This window comes from Haemaphysalis longicornis, unplaced genomic scaffold (assembly GCF_048455015.1).
Source record: "Haemaphysalis longicornis isolate Haplotype H1 unplaced genomic scaffold, Haemaphysalis longicornis Haplotype H1 scaffold_17, whole genome shotgun sequence".
Taxonomy (NCBI): domain Eukaryota; kingdom Metazoa; phylum Arthropoda; class Arachnida; order Ixodida; family Ixodidae; genus Haemaphysalis; species Haemaphysalis longicornis.
Window position 1 is genome coordinate 1,236,813 of NW_027526276.1, and position 25,648 is coordinate 1,262,460.

General features: G+C 45.0%; 1 protein-coding gene across 2 annotated transcripts; it reads right to left on the reverse strand.

The window, feature by feature from the left end:
• Positions 1 to 1,486: 1,486 nt before the first annotated feature.
• LOC144166373 (uncharacterized) lies at positions 1,487 to 25,362 on the reverse strand. Of its 2 annotated transcripts, XM_077695887.1 has the most exons (4): positions 24,983 to 25,362; positions 8,390 to 8,587; positions 6,287 to 6,316; positions 1,487 to 2,281 (listed from the first exon to the last, which is right to left on the reverse strand). In XM_077695887.1, exons 2-4 carry the CDS (start codon positions 8,559 to 8,561, stop codon positions 1,569 to 1,571), a joined length of 915 nt encoding a protein of 304 aa, XP_077552013.1. In that variant the 5' UTR covers positions 8,562 to 8,587; positions 24,983 to 25,362; the 3' UTR covers positions 1,487 to 1,568. The 2 variants fall into 2 exon arrangements, with proteins under 2 accessions (XP_077552013.1, XP_077552014.1); XM_077695888.1 differs by lacking the exon at positions 6,287 to 6,316 and having other exon boundaries at positions 24,983 to 25,357.
• Positions 25,363 to 25,648: the final 286 nt, after the last annotated feature.

A 25,648-nucleotide genomic window follows, 5' to 3' on the forward strand; every position in this document is an offset into this window, starting at 1 on the left:
GTTACCGGAGCATCACACGGAATCTCAACAAACTGAAAATGAAGCGACCAGGAACACATCTCTTTATCAAAATTTGTTTACCGAAAAAACTGCAAACTTGCCACGTTCGATGCGCGTGTAGATGCTTATTAAGTGTCATTTATTATTCCTCGCCTGAGGCTCCGTCTGAAGGTAGCAAATTCAATAGCGTGCTCACTAGACGCCACGCGATTTGGCAGTGGCAGTTGTGACTGTTTGTAACATATTGAAAGACCATAACGGGCTATACAATATGGAGAATTTATTTCGGGGCCCTAAGTCTGGATCCAGCCCTGCTACTGGCGTCACATAAAAATATGAAGCCTTTGACACCATGTCTATGTGATATGAGAGAGTAAGATACCTTTTCATCACGCTCATCATGGACGAGATATAGTTTTTAGATTAGTCGTTGGAACGCAATCACGTGCCACCTCTAGCATGGCCTTTCGCATGCTCTCCCTGATATCATTAAAATATTATACTCGCTCTCTTTTTATAATTGAATAACGTTCCGGAACATCCGTTTTTGAGCTACTGCGTCTGGCCACGGCAGATCGTGTACGCGCCTCTGAAGGCGGGTGCCACAGCGGGGGTGCTATGATCCAGGAACACGGATAATTAATTAATGCAACAGCATTATAGGCTTCATGAGTAAAAAAAATCCGGCGTTGTTGAACGCCGCCCGCAGTGGATGGCACAAAAAGGCCCGCATAGCGAAACACATAGGAAGCGCACGTGACGGTACGTGGGAACAGATCCTCCCCAGCCACGGGGAACGCTGATAACGGCTAAGTACTGGCATCAAGATGACTGCGTTCATATCATCTAAATAAATAAACTGAATACAATTTTTTCTGGTCACGTAAGTGTAGTTAAGTTATTTGAATACGAAAGCATTGTGGCTTTCGATCGAGATACTTGCCAATGACTTTCCCACTGCTAATTCACGTGGACGTGTCATGCTGGTGTTATAAAGCTAGCATAAAGAGGTTTGCAGCTTCTAAGTACGGATTTCTGAATGGTCTGCCGCTTGACAACCAATCAAGACGCAGAAAAAAAGGAATGCGAGAGATTTAGAGACGTTGTAGCAGTAAAGAAGTCTGACAACTATCGCCGGAGGAAGCTACATTGCTTCCCCGTTGAAACCAGCCAACTAATTAAATTCTCTTAGGTGTCGTTAAAGTACAGGAATTGCTTCTGTATGAGTCGTATGCGTAATTGGGGGCTTCCACGATACAACATTTTTGGGTTGATATTGGAACCATACCGATACCGCCACACCACCACTCCATACCGCCACACCACCGGCCTTCTTCGTGTCAGAGCGTGAAAACATTCGCAGTGAGGCTCCCGACTCCGAGGTAACCAACCGCAAATGTCACCCTCCAAGACCTCACGCCGCAATGAACGAACTTTGCAAAGTGTAGTCACATATTTTTATCTTTTATGAAAACTCTTGTGAACGTTTATTTCAAACCCTCTGACTTGACTCTTTTTTATTGTACATGGGCAATAAGAAATCACGAATTTACAGATAATTTATTCGCTTAAAGTTCTGTTTTTAGCTTTGACTTCGTCGTCTCCCGCGGTGCAGAGGTGTCTTCCTTCGAGGTGTCCTTGGTGAACAACTCTGCCAACGACAAGAGAGAATCAAGGTCCGGTCCGTGGCTGTCATCCCCAGGCTTTCCACTATTAAGGAACATTTTTAGACCCTGAGAAACCAGCGTTTTGAGAAGCTCACCGCCCTCATTCTGCCCTTCCAGAAGCGGCATTAGCATGGATAACAAGTTCAGCTGCGAGCTGTCAGACTTCGTTCCAAGCAGGGACGGCAGCATTTGAAGCAGCAGTGGCGTAAGCTTCGAGAAGTCTATAGAGTCTGCACCAGAACCTCCTGCGGAGTCTTTTCCTTGCAACGCACTCAGTCCATCGATAATACCTTTCAGGCCATCCATTGGGTCGGCAGCCCCACCTTTCTTCGATGGGGAACCCGCTTTAGCGAGGTTCGACATGATCGAGCCCAGAAGAGCGGCCGACAGGTCCGGCTGCGTACCGCCGGAACTTTCTTTCGACTGGGAAGCTGTGTGGGAGTCGCTTGTTGACTTCGGCTTTGCGGTGCCCGCGTTGCCCTTGAATGCAGAGAGAAGGGCGGCTTCTATCGGGGAGCCCCCAGAGGACTTGGATGGATTGTAGTTTTGGTACATTTCGAATAGTTTTCCCATAAGGGCAATCCAGTCGATCTGGCCGTCTTTGGTGCAGTGATCTGCGAAGAACAGAAATAACGCAGGAATTGCGGGTGTTAGTTTTCGTTTGCAGCACTGACTGCTTTCCCTAGCGTATTGATTTGAAATTCGCCGAAGTGATGCTCAAGCAAATTCCACGATGGCTTTCTGGACTATTGAATTAATGTATAGTAGATGTAGTAGATACGCACAGAGTAGATACTGCGGCATTATGAGCCGATAAAGATTGACAATGTTGTACATGTGCTACACTTTCCGTAGTAGTGACAACAGTTATATAGACTTGCTTTGGGAAAATATAGTAGTTTGGTGAAGGGGCAGTAGGAATAAATTTGAAGCTAATTGGAAGAACTTCAACCGATGGGGACAGCAGTGCCGTTGCGTGACGCTTTTCGGCGGCCGCGTCAAAGAGAGCATTGTAGGTTCCTTCACATAGTAGTTCCGCCATGTGCCATGAAGCCCTAATTTGCTTCTGGTTTGCTCGCGTTGCTCTGCAGTGACCGTTTTTGGGTACATCCCTGATTGGTTCCAGCCATAAATGACCGAATGCTGCCGCATAGTACGTACCAAGACAAATTAAGCCGGCGAAAAGACACAGTGCTGCCCAGTAGCGCAGTGTGCGTATTTAGTTATTTATTTCAGAAAACCTGCTGCGTCATAAGCATTTTTGCATGGAGTGGGGGTACAAGGAAAAAAGTGCATAAAAAACAGCTTGGCAGACATGAACAGAAACAAGGTGACATTGCGAACAAACGCACTAAATGCTGCATCAGTTCAGCATTCAGCACTGTCATTCGGCAACTTATTCGAAACAGAAATAACGTGTGGAAAAAACGAGAGCTCTGAAAAACATTCCCGTGGCAGCTGAATTCGCAAACTTTCAAATTGTGGTCGCGGAGCGCCGATACAAAGTATGGTGGGTGAAGGTACAAGCTCTCATCGATTCCAGTTTTACTAAAATGTATGCTGTATGGTAAAATGTAAAATGTAAAATGTAAAATGTATGGTAAAGTTCCAGTCTGTTTAGCAGGAGCCTTCTTTCTAACGCCGGTTACAAAGTAAATAAGGGGCCGCAGGTTGAACATGTCGCTGCTGATGGGTATGCATGCCATTTAGGGAGCAACTTTAAGGCGAGCGAATGTAATGTAGTGCCCTTCTCGAGACTTCAAAGAAGTTCAATGCCAAGATGTCATCGCCCTGATGGGTCGATGCCCGCGAAAACATTCAAGCTGGTTCCGACTGTGCATAGTGGACGCAGGCTAAACGTGACAAGCTCTAGCGAAACTCGCACAGCATTAAAACCTAACGGTTTTCTCGTGTTACCCATCAATACCTCATCTTTAAATTCAGTGCAGAGCAACATAGTTCATCATAGCGACTGAAAAGCGTAGGCACCGAGATGCAAGAAATTTTAGCGCATTACAGGGCACCATGGCAAAAACTCACGCTGGTCAAAGCGCTCGCTTCTCAAATCTTTCATTGAAACTTTTCACGCCGACGTTCTAATAAGGGACTAATAGGGATTCTATTCCCTTCCGTGGGGCGATAACCAAAAAAAGTTTAAGCAATAGTCTTAGCATAACAACCGTTCAGTAATCTTGTTCGGCTTATTTACTTCGTGTATAACCTGAGAATATTTGGTCCACTTAAATTTTCCATTTCAAAGAAACCAAAAAAGAACCGCAAAATGGGAACTTTACTTGTGACACGGTATATGTGGAATAAGTGCAAAAATGTTTTTATGCTGGGTTGTTGTTCTAAAAAAGATATACCTATACTCGTTGTAATGAAACTTCCCGAAAAAACCTTTGAGAAAAACACCCGAGAGTAGGGTTTGCGGTTTCAGTTATTATTAATAATAGTCACCCTACCGGCCACTTCAAGACATCTCAAACGTTTGTGGGCGTAAAAGTTAAAACATTTTCGGTCATCTTAGGACTCAAAGGAATAATTGTGCGGCTGGGAGCCCAAACCGGATGCGGAATAAAACCGGAAGGCTACTACCTCTTTTAAAGGGGGTCGGAAATGACCCTAAATGTGATAAATTACAGGCTCATTCAAGAATGTGCGAACCAACATGCTATGCTCCGCTCTTCTCCTCACGCTAACGACGACCGGATGACATGCTTTTCGCTACTTAAAGGGACAGACAACCGGTTTATTAGTAGTACTATATGCTCTCTAATCAAAATGAAAGGGCATCAGCCAAAACAGCTCTAACAGAAGCGGTTTTGTTGATAGGGTCCGAGAGCAGTTGAAAGCGGATTTTAAAAAATTTAGCTGCCTTACGTGGGCTACCGAAACGACTGCTGGCAACCACGACTGTGAGGCGTGCGGTAACACACATCTAACTGTACGTGAGCTGAAAAGAGCCATTCGGAAACTTCTCCACAGCTAAAATAATAAAAAAGGCAGTCCTTGCAACTCCTTTTCCTTTATGCGGTTTTTGAATAGCGCATTGAAACCGACCGAGCTGTTTTTATACGTACGGTAGTGTCATGTTTTAACACTACACGGCGCCACCTTTCAGTCTTCAAAAATGTTGGTGTCAATTAAATGTTATTTGCACCAATTTATTTAGAATATTTTACGTGGTTACCGACTATATAAAACCCCGGCGTGCATACTGGATAAAGGACACGCACTTCAGAAAAATTGGCTGTCTGTCCCTTTACTGAGACGCGGATGTGGACGGTAAACGTGGTAGAATTACTTTACCAGACTCGACTGAACGAACCATAGGTCATCGTATAAATTTCTTGAACAATTTAAACGCATTTGTTTTGACACAAAGTACGTTTGAAAGTGAGCTGCACCCCACACAATCCTATCCATCTTCACACTTTCTGATATGAGCTATGAGTGGGCGTGGCAATGCACTGAAATGCTTGCATCCTTAACATGAACAACGGCTACAAAAATTAACAATATGTCTCTATAACCCAGAAAGGGTTACGATCAAAATTATGAATGCTTAGATAGCAGGCAAACTCGTAACAAGCTACCACGACGTGATCGGGGTAGTTGGCGCGATGGCACGATCAGGCATGACGTTTTTTTTTTACCACCGCTGAAAACTCTAAACTGATCAGGTTGTTTATTTGCGAGCAACTCAAAATGTTTCAATCGTTCTGCTTCCGTACTAAATATAGTTGACACAAAGATCCTGAAATATGGGAAACGTGAGTGCGCCGAATCTAATTTCACTTGGAAGGCATGCATAAAAGGACTTACGGGACCTTTTTTGAGAGCCACAGAATTCCGGGATACTGATTCTGTACAGGCTTCACTGCTAAAGTCCAGCTGCGTGTTCGGACTTTGCTCGGTATTAAAAAACCCCGTGGAAATGAATCTTTCGACGAACTCAGACGCGATACATACACAAGGGTGTTTTACATCCGTGCGCAGATTTTTTTCAATTGCGGAAATATGAGTTGGTTCTCGCGCACTCCAATTCAATTGGTTCCAGAGGATGTGACACACCTCTTTTTATGTATTGCATCCGAACTGTTTAAAATGAATCTGCATCTGCATCTGCATCTGCAACTGCATCTGAACTGTACATTGAGTTGGGAGATGGGTCAACACAAAAATGTATGCATATGTTACACGCATACCTATATATAATATACTACACCGATAATCGTGGATAATACGTGTGGATTTCCTGACCCTTTTTGCTTAATACCTATCAGAAGCAATGATTAATCTTAGTACTGCCTTTTTCTTGGAGGACAGGCTGACGCCCCGAAGGCCACCTGCATTGCCTTTCTTTCAACTTCCCATAATGAGTTCTCAACGTGTAAACGAAATAAACATTACACATTGAACCTTCTAAGGTTTCAGATGCAAAAAATTGGTTTGTGCAACTGGGCCTAAGTCCCTTCAGACAGCTTTAGTGCCCACCACCTACCGCCACCACATAGCACTTGCAACACCAACTTAAAAATAAAAATGTACATGCCCATTCCGAACATAAATTTGGATGTGAAAACAAAAAAAATTCGGGCAATTTTAGTTCTTACCACCGCAGTCCTTTTCCTCGTCAAGAGGATCTGAAACAACACTCGAATCAAAAGTTCGTCCTTTCCCCCGCACATTACAAGATTTTCAAAGACCACTGGTGACTCAAGTAACTAGCTTTTTTGCAATGCTGCGGGACTGTAATCCGCCAGGGGATTTTATGACATCAGGCAAGCAGTAATTATCACGCACATTTATTGCGTGTAAATATGGCAAACTGAAAGGCAGTTCTATAAAGGCAGCTATATAAAGGCTATATACGAATGTGAGTCGTATACGTTACAGTTATTTAAAATGAGATCTGGAATTCTGAGTTAAATCTCTGTTTGAGGTAACAGATATTCCATTAGCTTAAGTTTGATATTCTAATAATGGCTGGAATCATTGTTTATTCCTTCTTTTATTTTTAACCTGACCTAGTGATCTCATGACCACGTGTAGTCACTCCGCGGTTGCCTGAACTCTGCTAAAAGTGAAAGTGAACATTTTCCCAGTGCGTTAGAACATTTCTCTAGTGTGTTTTAACACTTCTTTTATTTTTATCTCGCACTACTGAACTCTGTCTACAGACCGCTTGTCGTTTTTTCTTTCTTTTTTTTCGTTTGTGTCATTATTCACCTGCCGTAGAATGTTAGGCTATCTGCTGGATAGACCTCGTCAGCACTATTAAACTGTGTTCTCTCTCTCTCTCTCTCCAATAATTGTTTGAATGTAATTCAAAATATTACTCATTTTTAGTGCATCTTTACCGCCAAATCTGCTGTGAAACATGTTGCTCTAAGGATCAGTGCGCATTCGCGGCCATTTCCGCAGTGTTTGTGAAATTATACTGGTACGTAGATAAGTAGGATGTTCATTAGTTTTGCGAGATATGCGTGGCAAGACCGATTCTTTTTTCTATTACGGAAACCCCATTGTGGTTCTCCCAATTTTTACACCAATCACAACGCCGAGGACGATCAAACTATGAAAAGTCACAGTATACAACATGTTGAAGCAGTACTACCGAATTATAAAGGATGAGACATGTTATTTTTACAGCCTGAAGAAATAATAACGTGGAAAATATGCACAAATTCTACCTACTGAACGTGATTGTCGGAACAGTAGGCGTTGTAACGTGAACCTCCTCAGAGCGTAATCCGTGATAGTAATAAAAAATATAACTAATTGAAAAAATAGCCGCTGTTTGGCACCCAAAACAGGTCCTTGAAGCATGTCTGGAACATATAGAAATTAGAAAATGCTAACAATATTTTCTCGTACGTCTTATATCTGCACGATCACGCCAGAGGCTAACATATCCCCTCCTGCATGCCCATGAAACGTTGACAACGAGGTCAAAGCTGGTCAAAGATACGGTCTGGCCTGTCACCTTTTTGTGTAGAGCGTGTGCCGCTCGTGATTCATGATACTCAATCTCCTAAATTGCAGGAGCTTAGGCTTACCATTTTCTAAATGTTTATCGTTGAAAAAACCTAAAATACCGGTGGTGTACCGATGGTGGAAAGTACCGATGGTGTTCATCGTTGTGAAAACCAAAAGCACCGATGGCGCACGGTCTGCACGGATTGAACAGGGCTAAGACAGGACAAAGTGAATATTAACAAACAAGGCTCGTATTGGTTGCTCTTCACTTTGTCCCGTATTAGTGCTGTGCATTGCACGCAATGAACTTACTAGCCAAGTTACAAACCCTTTCGCAGTGTACCGTCTCTGCAGTGCGAAATAATGACGGAATCTGCCTATCTCAATCTTGCTGCACTTAGCCGTTTAGCTATCGCATTCTAGGAATCTCGGTACTGGATAGTGTAACAAGTGCAGCGCCTGAATTTACTATAGTCAGAACTGTCATGTACGAACGTAGAAAGGAAGTTGAAAGTGTGCTATTAGCTGTCTTGTGCTTCATGCGCATTCGTCATAATTAATACATCAAATAGCTACTCTGGTAAACGCCGAGAACGGCACCTGATTTCCTGACAAAAGTACTTGCTACTTCAAAAGGAAATGAACACTTGGCAGCGTAGAAGCGATTTACGGCCCGGGCGAAAATGAATAAATCGGCTTGTCGTTGTGAGGGTAAATATAGGAAAAACATTACCTACCAGGAACCTTGGCTTTTCTCTTGCCTTCTGTGCTCTTGGGTGTCTTGTCCCCCGTAGTTTTGTCCACCTTGTTTTCCGCAGTTTTCGCCACCTTGTCTTGGGCAGCCATCGCGACACTGACGATCACTAAGACCAAAACAGCAGACGACGCCCATCTTGCCAGGACGACCATGGCTGAGAATTAAACCAGGCTCACAGCTGAAAAATAAGTAAATTAGCACACTTAGTTCCTCCCAGCCCTAATTACAGTGGTAGGAGAGAACGTGAACAGACGGCCATTTACGAATACGGCTGTTGAGGAAAGGCTCGTTCGCGTTCAGACGTCTACCGTGGCTATATGGAGGATACCAGCTGTCCCTTTTGTGTCCAAGCGGTCTCCCTAGCCGCGCCGAGCGAACGCTGCCCTACTCTGAGAGGTATATGACGGCTGGGTGAGGGCAGATGAACGAGAGGCTGAGAGGAGGTAGCTCTGGCTGCGGCGAACAGCGCCAAGATTAAGGTGCCCTGGGGGTGAGTAGTTGCAAATGATGGGAAATGTGTGCACCATCTGCTTGAGTAGGAGAACACAGCGCTCCCGTGAATGCAGGTTTTTGAATGAACGATCCCACAACAAAGCATGCAGGAGGCTGACGCCCTCACAGGCATTCTCTACTGGGCGGCGATTGCCATGTGTTACACGCCGTTGAAGCGACGCAGCTCGGTAAACATACGCTCGGCACGCTACGTGTGCGATCTGCACGGCGGCTGCCGCGTCGCGCTCTATAAAAAAGGGCGAGTGAAGAAGCGCGGGAAAGGGTGCTGCAGACAGACGGAAGCTTCGTAGGAGGAGGCCGCAGAAGCGTCTTGTGAATAACGCATCTTCTCTGGCCCTCTATTGTCTGCATTCGCGCGGAAGGTCGCCTGCACGGTCTCTGGAGATGGAGTTGTAACTGGCGCGCAGATGTAAAGGCGGGCGTGCATCACCGCCGTAGCCGTCTTTGTGTGTGTACAAAGTGGTTTATGCAGTGCTCACTGAAAAAAGACAACCTAGATGCTGAGAAATAAACCGGGGAGGCTTCGCGGTTGTGAGAGCTGGAATAGAGGGAGGGTGATAGAAAATGGGTAGGAGGAAGGGACCCAGAAGAGAGGGTGTTCAGTATAGAGATGTAAAATTTCAGGAAATGTTGAGGGCCGGAAAAGAAAAACAGTTTTATTGTGTTATCTTAACAGTATTAATATGTGAAAAAAGATTATTTCAGGCACATCTATAAAAAACCAGACACATAAGGACGAAAGCCCTAGTTGTATTATCAAACGGAAACGAAATTCCTCGGAAACGCTCTACTTTTTTTTACATTTTGTCCCGGTTCAAAAGAAACAAAGCAAAAAAAAAATGCTTCTTCCCACGTTTTTGTTTTTTCAATCGCTTGCACTTCTGGTTCACTGATGGCCAAGCTATATAGGCGTGGTTTAGTGCCGCCACACAAACAAATCCAGAGCCAGAAAGTAGTGCATGGCGAAGCTAAACCCGGGCCAGAAACTAACTTCTATCGAGTTGTTTTAGCCTCTGAGAGAATCAACCCCACGAATGTAGAGACGCCAGCACACGCAAGCCTGTTTTTTAGAACGGATGGGTATAATTATGTTCGACGGAAATGGGGAAATGAAGCCATGTTTCATTGGAAAAGGGAATTGGTGGTATGTCACATGGGATGTCAGATCTTAGTTTGTGGCTTGCATCCAACAAACTGGAATTAAATATAAAGAAAACCGCATATGTATTGTTCAGAGCGAAAGGGACACCCGAACCTTTAAATTTAAACATGCAATTCCGCGGTTCCCCAATCAAGGAATCAACATCAACCCGGTTTTTGGGAGTGCTGTTCCAAGAAAATCTCTCGTGGACACCACACGTAGAATCACTATCACTTCGATCAGATCTCTGTCGTGCAATTGGAATTTTAAGCAAGCTAAGACATTACCTACCGCCAGTTGTTAAACGCGATATATATTATGCGCTCGTCCACTCACGTATAAGTTACTGGTGTTTGGGCGACCACAACTCAGACTAACCTAAGAAACCTTTTAAACCTACAAAAGAGAGGAATGCGGGCTATTTCCAACCTGCACAGAACTGTAAGCGTAGCGCCGTACTTTGAAACTTATACAGTATTCGATATCCAAACTTTATACAAATACAAACTAAGCCAGAAATTTTCCGCAAGCATAGGACCGATAAAGCATTGTTTGGAACTAACTACTACCCGGAAAACACCTGTTATGAACTGCGAAGAAATCCAATTAAAAAACCACGCTTTCGAACAAATTATGGTACTCAGAGATTAGCATCTCAAATACCTGATCTGCTAAATGAAAACCCACTTTTATTGTATCATTCAAATAGTTCCATACAAGTGATAACTTTCAAAATACTTGTAAAAAAATTCTCTTTGAAAAAATGGCATCTGAAAGTTAATTTAGATTTGAAATGTGTGACAACCTATTCGCAGTGTTGTATTTTATATACCTCACACGACTTTTTTGTTAAGTTGTGTTTACATCCGTTCACGTACACAAAATATATTATCCTAATTTCATTGTTTATGCAATGCCATATGCAAAAAAAAACTCCTTATTTACCTGATCTGATAGTTATTTCAGTTCCGAAGTTATGTACCTCTTTTTTGTTGTTGTTGTGTGTGAAAATTGTAAACAAATTACCATTCGAAGCCGCTACAGCTATAGGGTGCCATAGCCCAGTCAGGCATGGTTTTGCATTTCGCCATGTGCCCCAAGACAATTGTGAAAAAGTTCTCTTTGGTACATTTACCTCGAAAAAAATATAAATTTTTTTTTTCCGGACAAAAATGAATGTCGGGACTCGCGTGCCACCGCTTTATGTGCCGTATTCTGTGCCGTCATGAGAAGGTTTCCTTGAATATTGTTTTAGGTATGCCGTTAAAATCATGTTGCGTACCCGCCGTAAGTGCCAAAAAAAACAGTTTGCTTTGGTATTGTTCGGGTAAAACTTCCTCTTCCTAAACTTTTTCTACTCGTGTCACCGTCTCTATCTTTTGCGTAGGATATATCTGTTATCATGATACGATTTTTTGTGATTTGTCATTGTTTTATATAGCCAACAATTGTGTTCATATAGTTTGCCTATGATGTCGTTTGGTTTGTTCCATGTTTATAATTTCATTGAGTGGTGGTTGAATGTGCGTCGCTAGTGCTGCTGCCGTTGCGCTACATCAGGGACGGGGCCTCGTCAGACGGCCCGATCGGGCTCGATCAATCGGAATCGATCAAATGGGCTCAAACGCCTTTTGCCCCGTTTGCCTCGGCAGAAGATTGGAAATTATTCTACCTTTCACGGTGTACTTGTATTCTGCCTAAATAAACAATCAAACAAACAAACAAACAAAAACCGGGAACATTTCCCCCGGAAGCAAATAGTGCTGAGACTGCACACATATTTCTGACGACAACCATGCATAACAAAATCTCTACTTAATAAAAATGCACGAACAGATGGTTGCTCGGGTTTTGATTCCCGTCATATAATTAGCTCAATACCACTGAATACTACGCTCAATACTACTGATTCACGGTGCCAGAACAAACAATCCGTTTACCAAGGCTAACTCTGAACGCATTGCCATTAGAGTTTTGCCGCTCCTGTGAGGGTAAGTAAATGATTCCCTCGCTATTATTTCATCCACTATGTTGATCGTGTCCCCCGAAAACGCCCAAGTGCATTTTGAGTGCCGCCCAAGGGTACGATTGCCCTTGCGTAATCCCGACAAATAAGCCGTGTAATTATTCATTTATGTAGGATGTTTGGAGAGCATAAAAAACTTCTGTTTAATATCAATGGCGTTTAACTAAAGGAATATTTCGAACACCCAGATCCGCGGTTTATGTGGCAAAACTGTTTATACGCGCAAAAGAAATGCCAACCGGAAGGATACATACTCCTCAAGACTATGAAAAGGCGCCAATATTTTTTTACGCAGCGGATTTTTTTTTAATATTGTTTGACATTTTTTATGTTTTGTTCGCCCGCGTACACGCCGTGCTTCTTAAGCCACCCGTTCTTCTTCATAATAATTTCGAAAAAAACACAGGCATAATTCCCCGACAATCTATTCTCAAAAAGCGGTATCACTTTTCCGCAATACTAAAGCGTATTATATACGGCTCACATCTCGGACGCGCATGCTGTTTTCACTCTTACGCACCACTGCGCGGAAAGTAAATCGTTTGAGCGTTGGCCTTCCGCTTCTCTTCGCGCTGTGGCTGAAACACCAGCCACTCGAAAAAAAAGCGGTTAAAACTACGTAGACTTATCGAAAAAAAAAAGACCTCGCTAATAAAAATCGAGGCTAGTTCACTCGTGCATTTTATAAGCTATAATATGGAACACCAATAGTAACATTGTCATTTAGCCCGAAAAAATAACTGCTGCGTTTTAATGCAGGAACTTGTTAACTTGTTAGGTTACTCTTACGAAGGAAAACTGCGTCGGCCAGTTCATAGCCCTGTACAACCATTGAAGTTAATTTGCTATGTTCATGATTGTAAAGAAAGGAGCCGGAACGCTCTGGAAACATTATTTTTTTACTTAGTGGGTGATCAGTGTTTTATCTGTACTACTGTACATGTTCCCTTTAACACGGTTATCCGTGTAATCATTGACTTTATCTTCATGTTTGTGTAACTGAGTGCAGAATGAATGGCACTGGAAGCTACGATTCGGAGGGTTGAAATCGAATTTCGCAATGCCAACCCTCGATTTGCAGAAAAAAAGAAAAGAAAACAAGAATTCAGCAGCCAATAAAGAAACACGTCTCCCGCTGTGCTGTACTAAAGGGTCCGGCTTAAATTCCGACCGTGGATGACCATTTTCTTGTGGAGGCATAAAAGAAAATGGCCGTGTGTCGAAATTGTGAAGCACGTTAAATACCCGCACATGGTCCACACATTAATCCGTAGCATTTCACAACGGCACCCTTCATAGCCAGTTGTAGGTTCTGCGCGAAAAAGTCCGATTTGAATTCAACTGACAAGCAACGTGTAATATGACCCTCCTTGAGTCTCCACGGAACGAAGCGAATGGCGTTTCTTAAAATAGTGACATAAAGTTCCCCGCGACACACAACTAAATGAGGCAGGAAGGAAGTGCATTTCCGCAGAGTGTGCGATGGTGCCACTGTCTTTGCCTGGTGTCACGCCTTAAGGAAGAGAATTTCCGGTGCTAATTGGGAGCGCAACTGATATCTAATCGCACTGCACAGGACGGGCTTCACGCCAACCTTCGCGCCCAGAAAACGTCCCCCAGTGACACGTGGCTTTCGCAAAACCTGGGAAAAACAGATGTACTCTGGGCTCACAGTTTCGGTAAAAAGTTTGTATTCATATTCCCCCATGCTCATAAGTGTTCACACACGGCCACTCAAAGCTTTCCAGAGGATTTTATTGCTGCTGGCCCGTCGGTTGAGCTTGCCAGGCCTGGGTATATGGGGTTGGAATGAATTGATGAAATAAAGTTGCTCTCTTGAGATTAACTTTGATTTCTCTATACCGCAGCACGTTTACGGGATGTTGGTACAAGCGAGAGCAAGTATCTGTTTTATACCATCCTGACGAGCGTGCATATTATCCGATTTGATTCCTGTTCAAGCTCCACGCAACAACCACGTTCGGCGGGATCAGTGCACTGAACTGTGTTTACCTTTTTGGGGGATCTGCTATTGATAAATAGCTCAAAACCATCTTTTCCAGTTCAAAACTGACGCAAGATCACGATAACACATCATTCACAATCGTGTTGCTCTGCATCATCTTAGTGTGTATCCACATGTCTCACACTCAGTCTGACGTAAAAATTTTGTGTGCGGGTAGAAGGCTATGACACCCAACGTTGTAAATTCGAACGCAAAACTGGTAAGGTTTTTCCTAGTGCCTGACCGTGTCTATCCAGATTTCTTGACCGGAACTTCCTTGGCCACGGGTAATTTCAGGAATGATATGTAAATCATATGCGCTCCACAAAACTGGTCTGTGAAGCATGGGGCAAATTCTCCGTCAAATGATTGTTTCGCCGAATAAAATGGTTGTCAATCATTGAAATGACTGAGCGTTTGACGATATGAATGTGTGCGTTTCGTGCATTCTGTTTGCACAACTATGTGTGTATGAGAACGTTTCATATGACCTTCACCACCATCCGGCGTGGCAAGTCGGGTGGCCAGTCTGGTTGACCTCGCCAGGTGATTGAAAAGCCTTCTCTCTCTCTCCCTCTCACTCAACTCGATTCCTTTAAAGCACATCTGCCTCAGAACGTCGTTTTGGTTTTGCTTTATGAGTGCAGTGGCATTTCGATGTAATAGGCCGGTAAACGTGAATTCACTCGGATAATGATTGTGGGATTTAAAGCGCCGAAGCTACGCCTGGGTAATGAGGCACGCCGTAGTAGAGGGGTCCGCATAAAGTTTGACAACCTGGTGATATCTGACGTGTGCCGAAATCTCGACACAGGGGCGTTTTCGCCTTTTGTATCCATCGGAAAGGCTGCCGCCGCGGCCAAATTCGAACCGCCTCCTTGGGCTCAGCAGCGCAACGCTTGAGCCAGTAAGAAACCACGATGGGTGGAACAAGCGAACGACCGCAGCTATACCAAAGCTCAGAACGGTGTGACCTAGCCAAGGGCCGCAATAGCGTTGTTGGTCACGTGGCTTCACGTTAACAGCGCGGCTCATGCGGGCTGCAGCTGCGCACGGCTCTTTCTTTCTTTTATTTGCCGGCTAAAACTCGACCACGAGGAGTCGAGCTGAATTGTGCGGTTCCAACCACCCGAACGTAGTTTTAGCGCCGCTCAATCCATCCATTTTTTCCACACCATCTTTTCCTTTACCTTTTTTTCTCTCTTATCCTGGTTCCCATTCACCTAATGCAGAAGCGGTTTAGCATGCCCGGCTTATTAGTTTTCGTGAACGGCAAAACAAAGCACATTTGAATTAAAGTTACGTTAATATTATACACTGCCAGAAATGGGCACACCCTTCGTTTTGCAGTAAATAATGATGACGTGTAGAAACCGTGCCACCAGGGGTGCGGCATGGAAATGTCTTTCCATATATTCTCCGTGATTGCTCTCTTTGCTATGCCCGAAATCCTATTTGGAAGAGTACCCGGTGCCGCGGAGTTTAAAGCGATTTGAAGCGGTGCTAGTTGATTCCTGAGCGTATACTATAGACAAGGTGACAACAGAGATTCAAGCCTCTTCTTTTGCCGACACGGTTGTTGCTTACATTGGGCCTACAGTGGCCCCACCACTTTATTGGACGCCGTATGTACTCCAGGTTGAAACCATACCCCTTAGGTCAGCTCGCTCTGTCTGTTGAATCGCTCGTGAGAAAGCGCGGGACATCGCACACCACACGCCATGTTTCTATGCTCCCGGTTGACACTTGAGGTGCACGCCTTTGCTTCGCGATCCTTTTTTCTGTATTGTACTTCCCTTGGTGCAGTTTGGTCCATATTAGAGCGCCTGGAACGCCGTGGTCAACATGGCGTCGGCATAAAGTATTGTTTAGTAAGGTGACTATCACCGCATGTTTCTGGGTTCGATGGCCATCCCTTCCAACTGATGTTTGAGTTAGACGATGTATTTAGCGAATACGACACCCGAATTACTCCAGCGAAGGTTCACTTGAGGTAGAACGAGCGCTGGGGCTGAGGTAGAGCGAACATTATAGTACGAGCGCTCACTGTCAAACAACATTGGTACGCAGGCAGCTTAAGTACGCAATAAAGAAAGGCGTCATGATCCGAAGAACTCAAATTTGTTGCGAACGGGAAGTGCTTGTATTGCTACTACGCGTGTATCCAGCTGCGGATTCGACGATAAATTTTGAACATTTGTCATAAGATTTATTTTGAATATTTCGGATGCCTTTTTTATGACAATGGTGCAAAGGCTAGACATTGTTATTCGCGTGCGCCTGCGAAATGCTGCAGTTGCGAAAAGAAGTCGATTCGCTGTACTGCGGGGTTCACGGCGTTTTGTGAAAGCCAAAGCTGAAGGCATTCCAAGAACGCGGAGTGTTGAGTCATCGGTTTTTGCTTGAGCGGAGAAATATAAATTGCTTGTCCTCGAATGATTTTATAATTCCGCCCGGTGCACATTTTTTTATTGATATGACGCTTGTCTACCTATGTACGTTGCTGCTGAAGCAATACCGCGGCGTTTTCGAATTTCATGCATTATGGATGCATGCTTAACAACCAGCGTGACCTTGTGAACCCGTGCAGTGTTTTTAAATCGGCTTTAAAACCTGTCTTACTAAAGTTAATAAATGAATCTGCTCTGTTTTTGTCAGGATTTAAAAGAACAAAACATAAAAATGGTACATATTTCCTGGTTCTATTGTGTGCGGGGTTTTGGTTGGCGGGATGAAGTCCTGAAGCCGAAGAGCACTGAAACACTCTGACCTGTCATTCACTATAGTGTTGTTGTCAAATTGTGGCGATGGAATGAATCAGATATACTTGAAATGACCAATATACGGTCATTGAGGGCCCCAATCTGAAACGGCTGTGGTGAAAGCCGTCTTAAATCGGGTGCCCTAAAGCTGCTGTGGCGAGAGATGACTACGGCAGCAGGTAGGGGTTAAACGCCACAATCACCATCACATGTCTGTACTCTTCTCAAGGGCCGCTAGAGCTCTGGTGAATTCTAGGGTACTACCAGAACCCGTTGAAGCTCTGAGGTTACGTGTCGTACGATGTGCCGGCTGAAAACTCCATGCCACAGAAGTAGGCGAGAAAGCACCGATCCGTTATCTTTGATTCTTCATATGAAAACAATGAAGCGCGCATGAAACTACCCTGTCCCAAGGAAATTCGACAAAATGTCGCGTTCATGCGTCGTCGCAACCCAAACGTGTTCTAAGAACGGGGAGGGCTGAAAGCCCTTCTACGCACTTCTCACAAAGCGTTGGTGGTAACCTTAAAGAGATGATCTGATCGGAGTACTCTTTCTTTTCACGAGAGCTTCCGTGGTAGCCCTCATCCTTTCAACTCACCTAATTAAATCACTGGTTGTTAGCACCTAACCAACCCTTATTTCAAGCTGCCAAAGAAGGAGAAACCACTTCTTCGACGTTCCTATTAATGACTTGAGAAACCAGCATTTTCTTAGGTCGATTACCCCAAAATGCAGCTGCTGCCATCTTGTACATTTTTGTATAAATCCAACGACATGGTTCCAATGACTCATCTCCACCCCTGAAGTGGCTTGCCGTAAGCACTAAGCTCCGCTTCATGCGTAGCGTGCAGCACAGTAAAGGCAACTCAAGTAAATAAACAAATTTTATTTCTCACACTCGCGTCGGGGCTTAATGGTAGAAGGCGGGCACCGGGGAATGGAACACGTTCGAGTGACCGATGCTTAAAATACCTCCTGGGATTTGTTTTTAAATCAATAATATAACGTAATAAAATAAAAGAAGCATAGACAAAACGACGCTGCCTACACAGGTGAACAGAAAGACAAAACGGGAGTGGTGATACCTGTTGCGTCGTCTGCTCAAAGGAAATACCGCACGAATGGCGACGCTGCATCAAGGAACACCCGCTGCTTAGAAACATGCATCCCGCCTGTAGTCTAGGAAGACGCGAGTCAAGGGCCAAAGCCTTCAGCAAAAAGTACGATTCCGTCCCCAAGGTTGCCTATGCGGACGCAACCTCATACCATAGAAGGCGAGCAAAAGCTGCGGTGGTAACTACGCGGAGACCTCTAGACCACCGCCGCCCTGCAACAAGCTACAAAACAAGAAGCAGTAGAGGAAGCTGTAGCAGTCGCCCTGGTACGAACCAAAAGCAACCGTTATCATAACGAATTCTCAACAACTATGCAGAGCTTTGAGCGCGGGCTGGGTGGCACAGACGACTCATCGCGTACTGACAACCAAGCAGCCGGACAGGGACGCCAAAGTTGCGTGGACAGCGGCCCATTCCTCTCTAGAGGGCAATTAATTTGCCCACCGTGAGGTCCGAGGCTTTGTAGAGCAGTCCACGGGGGGCACCACCGAGCTCGCACCATAAACGACGTACCGAGGTATCACCCAGAAATACAGACTGACGCGGAGAACACTCCCGCTACCCCATGACAGCTCACAAAAACACAAGAAACCACACTCACACAACTCACATCCAACACGTTCCCAAATCCAATGCGAATGCACCTCCTATTCCCTTATCAGTTTGAAGCCCAATGAAACTCTTCCGCACACAACCATGATCACTTAGACAGATCGTCCTAGAGTGCGAACAAAATCCAAGCCTACCACCCTTACATCTCCGGCCCTTCTCCCCAGAGCAGTGGAAGACGCTACTATCCAGCTCCCATCTCGCCGACCAGCTCCTGCCGATTGAGAGAACGATTGTAGCCAAGACGGCGCATGGATACCCGTGAACAGGGCAGCACTCCCACGAGGACACCATTTCTCTCAATAAAGTTTTTTTCTCTCTCTGTACTCAACGTTCAAGCGCGCCATTTTTAATACTTCGCTTGGACACGTGGCACCATCTGTGAGTTTCGTTTGCAACAGGTAGTGAAAGCAAAACATCACTGAATATTGGCGGTGAGCGCGACCACGGGCGGCGCTGCGAAACTCGCCTCCGTGACGTCGGCTTAGGGATTCTCGCATTTGTCGTCTGCTTCCGTCGGGCTCGCTCTCCCTGCTGTTGCTTTACGCTCGCTTGACTTTTAGTGCTTGTCCGCCCCAGATTTTGCGTGTGCGTAACTTTTTATCACAATAATAGACTTAAAATCGCATACACTAGCCCAAGGCCTGAGTTAAAGTATAGTTTTGGATACGGCACGGAAAAAACGTTGCCGATGTCGCCCCATTCTTTGCGAAGCCGGTCCTGTGCGGAGCGCGAAGAGTCGGAGCTAGTCGTCAGCTACTGTAGAAAGTGATCTTTCGAACAAAGGGAAGAGCCAGCCGCTAGTAACCGATAACAGCAAAAATGCACGACCAAGACAAATTCCAGGCCTTCGGGGCTGTAGGCTTTGGCAAAAGGCATTACGATTCGCGGTAATCGCATGTAAGGTAAAACAGTTTTTGCAACCTTGCCGAACACTGAAAAGTATTGTATCACATCACTTTACGTTGTCATGGCTTGAAAGTATGCCGACATGCATTATGGGCGACAAAAACTGTTGCTTGACTTCCAAATAACTCACTGTGGGTATATGCGCGTGCTGTATTCATACCAGGCTTCTAACCAGGAAAACGAATCACGTTTACGGTAAAAATACAGTAATGCTATGTTTGTTCAGACCTGGAGGGATATTTCGGTACATTTCCATATCTTCACAAGCCACATCTTCCCAATATTCAGACATGCGCTATAGGAATTAAAATAGCACTCAAGAGGAGAACGAGTACGAGGAGGAGAAAACATTAACAGTTAAGTAAAATCAAGCTGGTTAGTCGGCGGGCTCCTTAGTCCAAGCTAAGGGTAAGAATAGTTTTCTTCAAGTCATAGAACGCCATCCCAAGTAGACTAAGATTGGTTCTTTACGCCTGGAAGCGTTGGAAAGCAACAAAGAGCTGCTTGGAAATGTTCATCTGAATCTATTATTGCTATATATGCACGCATACTATTTATTGAGTTCGTTAGCGAGTATATTAAGCCTGCAGCACCGTAATCGTGTCATAACTGTTCGGCTTGAGAATCAGTTCGTTATGATAACGATAGTTACGATAGAAAATCGAAGCATAAAAGCCGCCTTCGAGTACTCTATACAACGTTGTCTAAGGCGCGATCGCGATGGCGAAGCTCAAACTTTCACATTGTGTGTGCATTTGAATAAACAACGCACGCTGCGGATATGCCCTTTCTTGCACGCAGCCATTACGAAAGCCAATTTAAAGTGAAGAATAGAATGTATACCATACAGCCCGAAGGAAATATCCACACGATCCTTGTGAACCTCCCAAACATCCCCCAAAATACTAATAATACGTTTGTGAAGGCGGAGGAAAATTAATGCGCTGGACACAGAAAAAACAAAACAAAAACATCCGTCTGACACATGTACAGCAACGAAAGAAATAGAAGACAACCGCTTTATTTTCTGCTGTGCGTTGCGCGTGTAGGGGCCCGCTGCATGGTACGTAGCATTAGACTGTTGAGTCTTAATAAGAGCATTTTAAAAATACTGTGGAGAAGCCTGCACATTCTGAATATTTATCGAGGAGCTCTGAGCGATGAACCTCGCGAATAAGCTAGAAAGGACGAGTTACACACGTCCTTCTGACCGATGCTGTGAAGAAAGTTGTTCCCTCTCTTCTGGTACGTTGCAATCTTGTGGGTGATACAGCTTGAAATTATTCAGATGTGTCAAAAGCTGGCAAGAATGAATCAATTACTAGAAATGCGCTTTTTAATGCACTAGAGCATCAAAGGGGGCGATTTGTGCGCTGCTCCCGACTTCGGTGTAAGCTACTTTGGGAGGAAGGGCCTCGTCAGGCTGTAGCCTCTTGTCCTCCACCTTATGTGTGAATGTACTTTCACCCCTTGAAAACAAATAAAAAAAATTCTAGCCCTGGCATTGCTGCCTCTCACAAGCGGAGTGTAGCAGACGACAGCGGCGCGAGTCCTTAAGACGACATCACAGCCAGGGGGCGCCACTCAAACACCTCACCGCCAATTGCAGCAGTGAACGTACATAAACTTACTCCTTCCAGATAACACTTAATGAAATCCTGAGTATAATAATTGAGTTCAGGGTATTTGCATTTTTATGGCATCGAGGAGCTTTGTGTAGTAAATTTTTTTCGCGTTAAGAAGCGCCCTATTATGCTCACCAGCATTGGTACTGTTGCACGCTGTGTGTCCAATGGACAATAACGGTCTAATTAGTGTCGCATCATGGCGAAAGGAGCAGTCATAGTTGATTTTACCCACCTGACAAACCGCATCCGCCCACCGACTAGCCAGAATCACTCTTAATTATTACCAATCACTCTGGGTAGTCAGTGAGCGGAAGCGGTTTGGCTGGTTGGTGAAGATCAAGAGACAATAAATATCAGTTGCGAAACGACACCAGCGAGGATAGCTGTACTGGATGGGAGCAGTTTGTCTTGATTTTTACCCAATCGGCCATACTGCTTCCGCTCACTAACAATCCAGAAAAATTGTTAATAATTAACAGTGACTCTGGCTAGTCAGTGAGCGGAAGCGGTTTGGCCGGTTCGGTGAAATAAACTATGACTGCTTTCATCGCCGCCATGATGCGACACTAATTAGACATTGCAAATGTCAGTTGGCGTTGATACGAGAAACGAACTAACTATTGTTATGTGGCGTGAGCACAGAGATCAGACGAACGATGAGATGAGGTGAAGCGATATAGTATGTATTTACATTATTTCAAAGCGGCCATTACAGAGCTCGCGCAGGCTGCGCCCCCCACACCTTCTTCCTCCTCGTCGTAAGCGTCATTGACGTGGGCCATGGCGCAATGGTGATTGACCACAGCGCCCCGTGACATGTAAACCTGTGTTGGATGCTTCATGTAAGGCCATCCCTGCCTGAGGAATAAGGGGGTTGTTTGTCCGAAGCGTTCTCCGAACTTTTTCAGAAACACCTTCATCACCCCAAAGCACGATTCTAGACAAGCTTATTGCTTGACCTTTTCAGTTCTCTTCCTCATGTCTAGGCCTGCGGTTCGAGACGGCTTTCAGAAACAGCTGACGTGGTCAGCATGACATTTTGACGTAGTCGGCATGACATTTGGGTGCATGTGTCCAAGATCGTCACAGAAGCGAAAGGTTTTCTGTGTAAACCCATCTGCTATGACCACCTACAAAATGTCATACTTCAGCGGGTAGGGGCATAGACTAGCATAGAAGTGGTTTTTTTTGCGACACACTTGCCACCAGGACATGAATATTTTATCTTTTATTAAATGGGTGCGCACCGAGAGTTTTACGAATTTCTAAGTGAATATCATACATTCTTCAGGATTTGTGCAGTCATTTATAAGGGGAATTGGAGTTTCACGTCCCGTAGCAACACGTGCTCTATGATGGGTTGTTCTACAAGATGGGGAACTGAATAATTTGGCCCACACGGGGATGATTACAGGTAGTAGAAATGTTGGCAAAAGTGTTTTTTGTTTACGTTTTTTTGCTAACAGGGGTTCATTAATCTGCTGGGAAAACTGGCATGGTCAGATGATTTCGTTTCTTGACTTCACTGAAAAACAGCATCGAGGGACGAGAATAGACATGATGGCCACTCAGGCAGCAGCAGGGCGTCCTAAACACGGTGTGAACGCAGGAAGTAAAGTTGTTGCAGCTATTGCACTAAAATCTCACTGTACAAGAGCAGGTATGTAACCTGTGCCTAACCAAGTTTAGTTGGTCATGTCAGAAAGTAGAGAGATTGCGTCGGTGGCTGGTATGGCACTAGTGACCCGGGGGTCGCAGAGCACGTGTTCTGGAGAACTGAAATATCAACCCACACTAAGTTTATTCAGAGCTCATTTAAGATGAAACGCAAACACTGGGATGCCCCGCCTGTGTGAAAGCGCCGCAGCAAGGTAGTAAGATTGTAAGTGCAATTGTTGCGACCAGATTTGTTGCGGCACATGCTTACAAATGCCCTAATTTGGAGCTCGTTAGGAGTAATAAACGAACTCGACAGGCGGTTTAAAGAAGAAACTCGAAGGAGTATTTGCTCGACGACCAAGTGACGCAGTGCTGCTGCGCGCTGGCGATAGCTGCTGCTCTCGCTGTGCTTATAAGCGCAAGGGAAAAAAAGGCAAAACGTTTATCAGCAGTGTTAGAGGGTCTCTTTGACGTGTACCACAATACGGTCACGCGAGACTATGCTTCTTAGACCTTTGTAACCGACACTGCCGCCGCTTTCCTAAGTCAGACCAACGTCCTTGGGTACAAGTTATAAATCCGCAATGTGGTAGTGACTCAGCGAGTGCCACAAGGAACACGGGGTACATAAACATGCACGAAAAAAGAATGTTAGCACAAAGTATCGTGCCAACGTCCTGTTCACTGAAGAAAATGTCATTTTGAAAGACGAGCCCTCCAACGTGCATCTGCAAAGCCTCCCTAAAAATATCCCGCACCTCTAGAACATCCATGCTAAGACATATACACCTTTATAAAAGAATGGCACACCAGTAACATAAACTTGCGAAGTCGTAAATGCACCATCAAGTCTTATAGGCCCAAAATACATTTCGTAGTCAATGTACTCAAGTCAAACACTTATTGCAACAACATTGTAGCTGCAGTAACACGCAGTGCTACATCGACGCTGAAGACAAAGTAGGTTTGGCAAATTTTGCAAACCATATTCACATTTAAGTTATGTAGGCCATTCATAACCTGCGTTTTTTCTGTCGACTTGCTGATGGTTCTTTCACGATGGAATGACACTCAGTATTCTTGTTTTCCCTGAACGACTCCTCCCTTAACAGTACGTGATGACGTCAGCTGTGAGGATGCATTCAGTAATCCCCAGAGCCCAGTTTAGGACTTTGGTATCACGTGGAATATGTGTTAGGCCTCCTCCGGGTATAAACCATAAGGTTGAATTTGACCACGAAAGAGGTTAGAAAACTGCGCCACAGCACGCTGGCATCAAAGCCCATTTAAAACTACCGTGGCGTCAGTGCGGTTGTATAAGGCGGGTACAAGAGGCGTGCAGTGCTAGGTGCTTCTCCGATATTTGATGCTAAGCTAAGGACGCATGCTTTCAAAAATACTCAGATAAATATTATAAGTAGCAAAATCACAACGGAGGAACGAAAGTAGCCAAGCACATTTTTCTGAGAACATTTGTAACAGCGATGATAAAAGGTAATGAACATACTTTGACGTAGAAAAAAGGAAAAACGAGAAAGGTCACCAATTTAATTCGACGAAATTTCCTTTGATGTCCATTCCATGCTTGCGGTATATTCTTCGCAAACTTGTCTCGTTATCGAGCTTCCATGGTCTCGTGCATGAATAAACATGCAACCGCAATCTGGAAGCCTCGTACGAAATCAGCTCGAACGTGTACTGAGCGTCTTTGAAAAAATTTGTAACCTTGACGTATTCACCGAAGCTAGACGCGTGGTCTACTCAAGGAAGGATGGAAACGCCGAAGTTATATTAAGCAGTCATCGTACTAATATGGAGTAAGAAAACCAATAAATACAGAAGCCTAAGCGAAGCGCAACAGAACATGTGCGAAGCAGTTATAATGGTAAATTAGGCTGTTCAAGCCAGTTTATGTATCGACGTTACATTGAACCTGCCTACCTACACTAGTGTGCTTTCCGGTCGCTTTCGTTTGCAGGTCGAATACCAGACACACATCACTGTTTAGTCTGTGTTGTACAGTGTAAACTGATATTCCTCCTGAAATTGAGCCTCGGACTACATACTTTGATTGGCAGGGAAATTATTCCGCTCACAAACAAGGCCAGTATACAGATTGTACATTAACGTGCGTGATGCGTGAAGGTGTGTCACAATGCTCGGTGAAAACTTGGAACAGCAGGATAAACGAAGCGCGACTTACCTATAACTCGGGAGCTTCGACGCCGGTTGAAACCCAAGACTGACGTGGGCATGCGGCCATGGGCACCGATTTCATAAACACAACTTTTCCCTCTCCACGACGCCTCACGTCATCGCTATTGCCACGACAACTGCAGCGAGAGGCCGCCTCCGACGGCGTCGACGGCGCAGCAGCGTCACCAAGGGCGATTTCCGCCGAGCGCGCAAACTCTTGCAGCTCAGCGCGCGCTGTTGGCACACTTCGTTGGCCGTCGCGGTCGTGGCAGGAGTGTTTTCGACGTCGGAGAGGACTCGTTACTCGCCACGGTCGTCGGCGAGGGTAGAAAGAGAGAAATTGGGAACAGCGGCGGGATGCTGTTACGTGACCAGGACGTCGTTTGGCATCATCGCTGGCAGCGAAGTCGGCGCAGCCGCAAGCGCCAGCGGAGGAAGCGTCGTCGGCGCTGCCGCCTAATCGCGGCAACACCAGAACGCGCATCCGCTCTCGGTACGGCGCGTACGTGGCTGTATTGTATTTTAAACCCGTAAAATGAGCACCGCTGTCGCGGCGCAAGACAATGCTGCTGTCTTCTTTGTCGCGTATCGCAAAGCTTTGTGTGTGACGTGTACGGTCTCTAGTATTTTTCTTTTGTGCCGAGCACTATATTTCGCTCTGACCCCGTCTGTT

Excerpts from the sequence above, each read along its gene's own strand:
- LOC144166373 (XM_077695887.1), bottom strand. The coding sequence starts at position 8,561 with ATGGTCGTCCTGGCAAGATGGGCGTCGTCTGCTGTTTTGGTCTTAGTG. Across the intron at positions 6,317-8,389 it reads GAGAAAAGCCAAGGTTCCTG|ATCCTCTTGACGAGGAAAAG; the intron begins GTAGGTAATGTT and ends GTGTTGTTTCAG. Across the intron at positions 2,282-6,286 it reads CGAGGAAAAGGACTGCGGTG|ATCACTGCACCAAAGACGGC; the intron begins GTAAGAACTAAA and ends TGTTCTTCGCAG.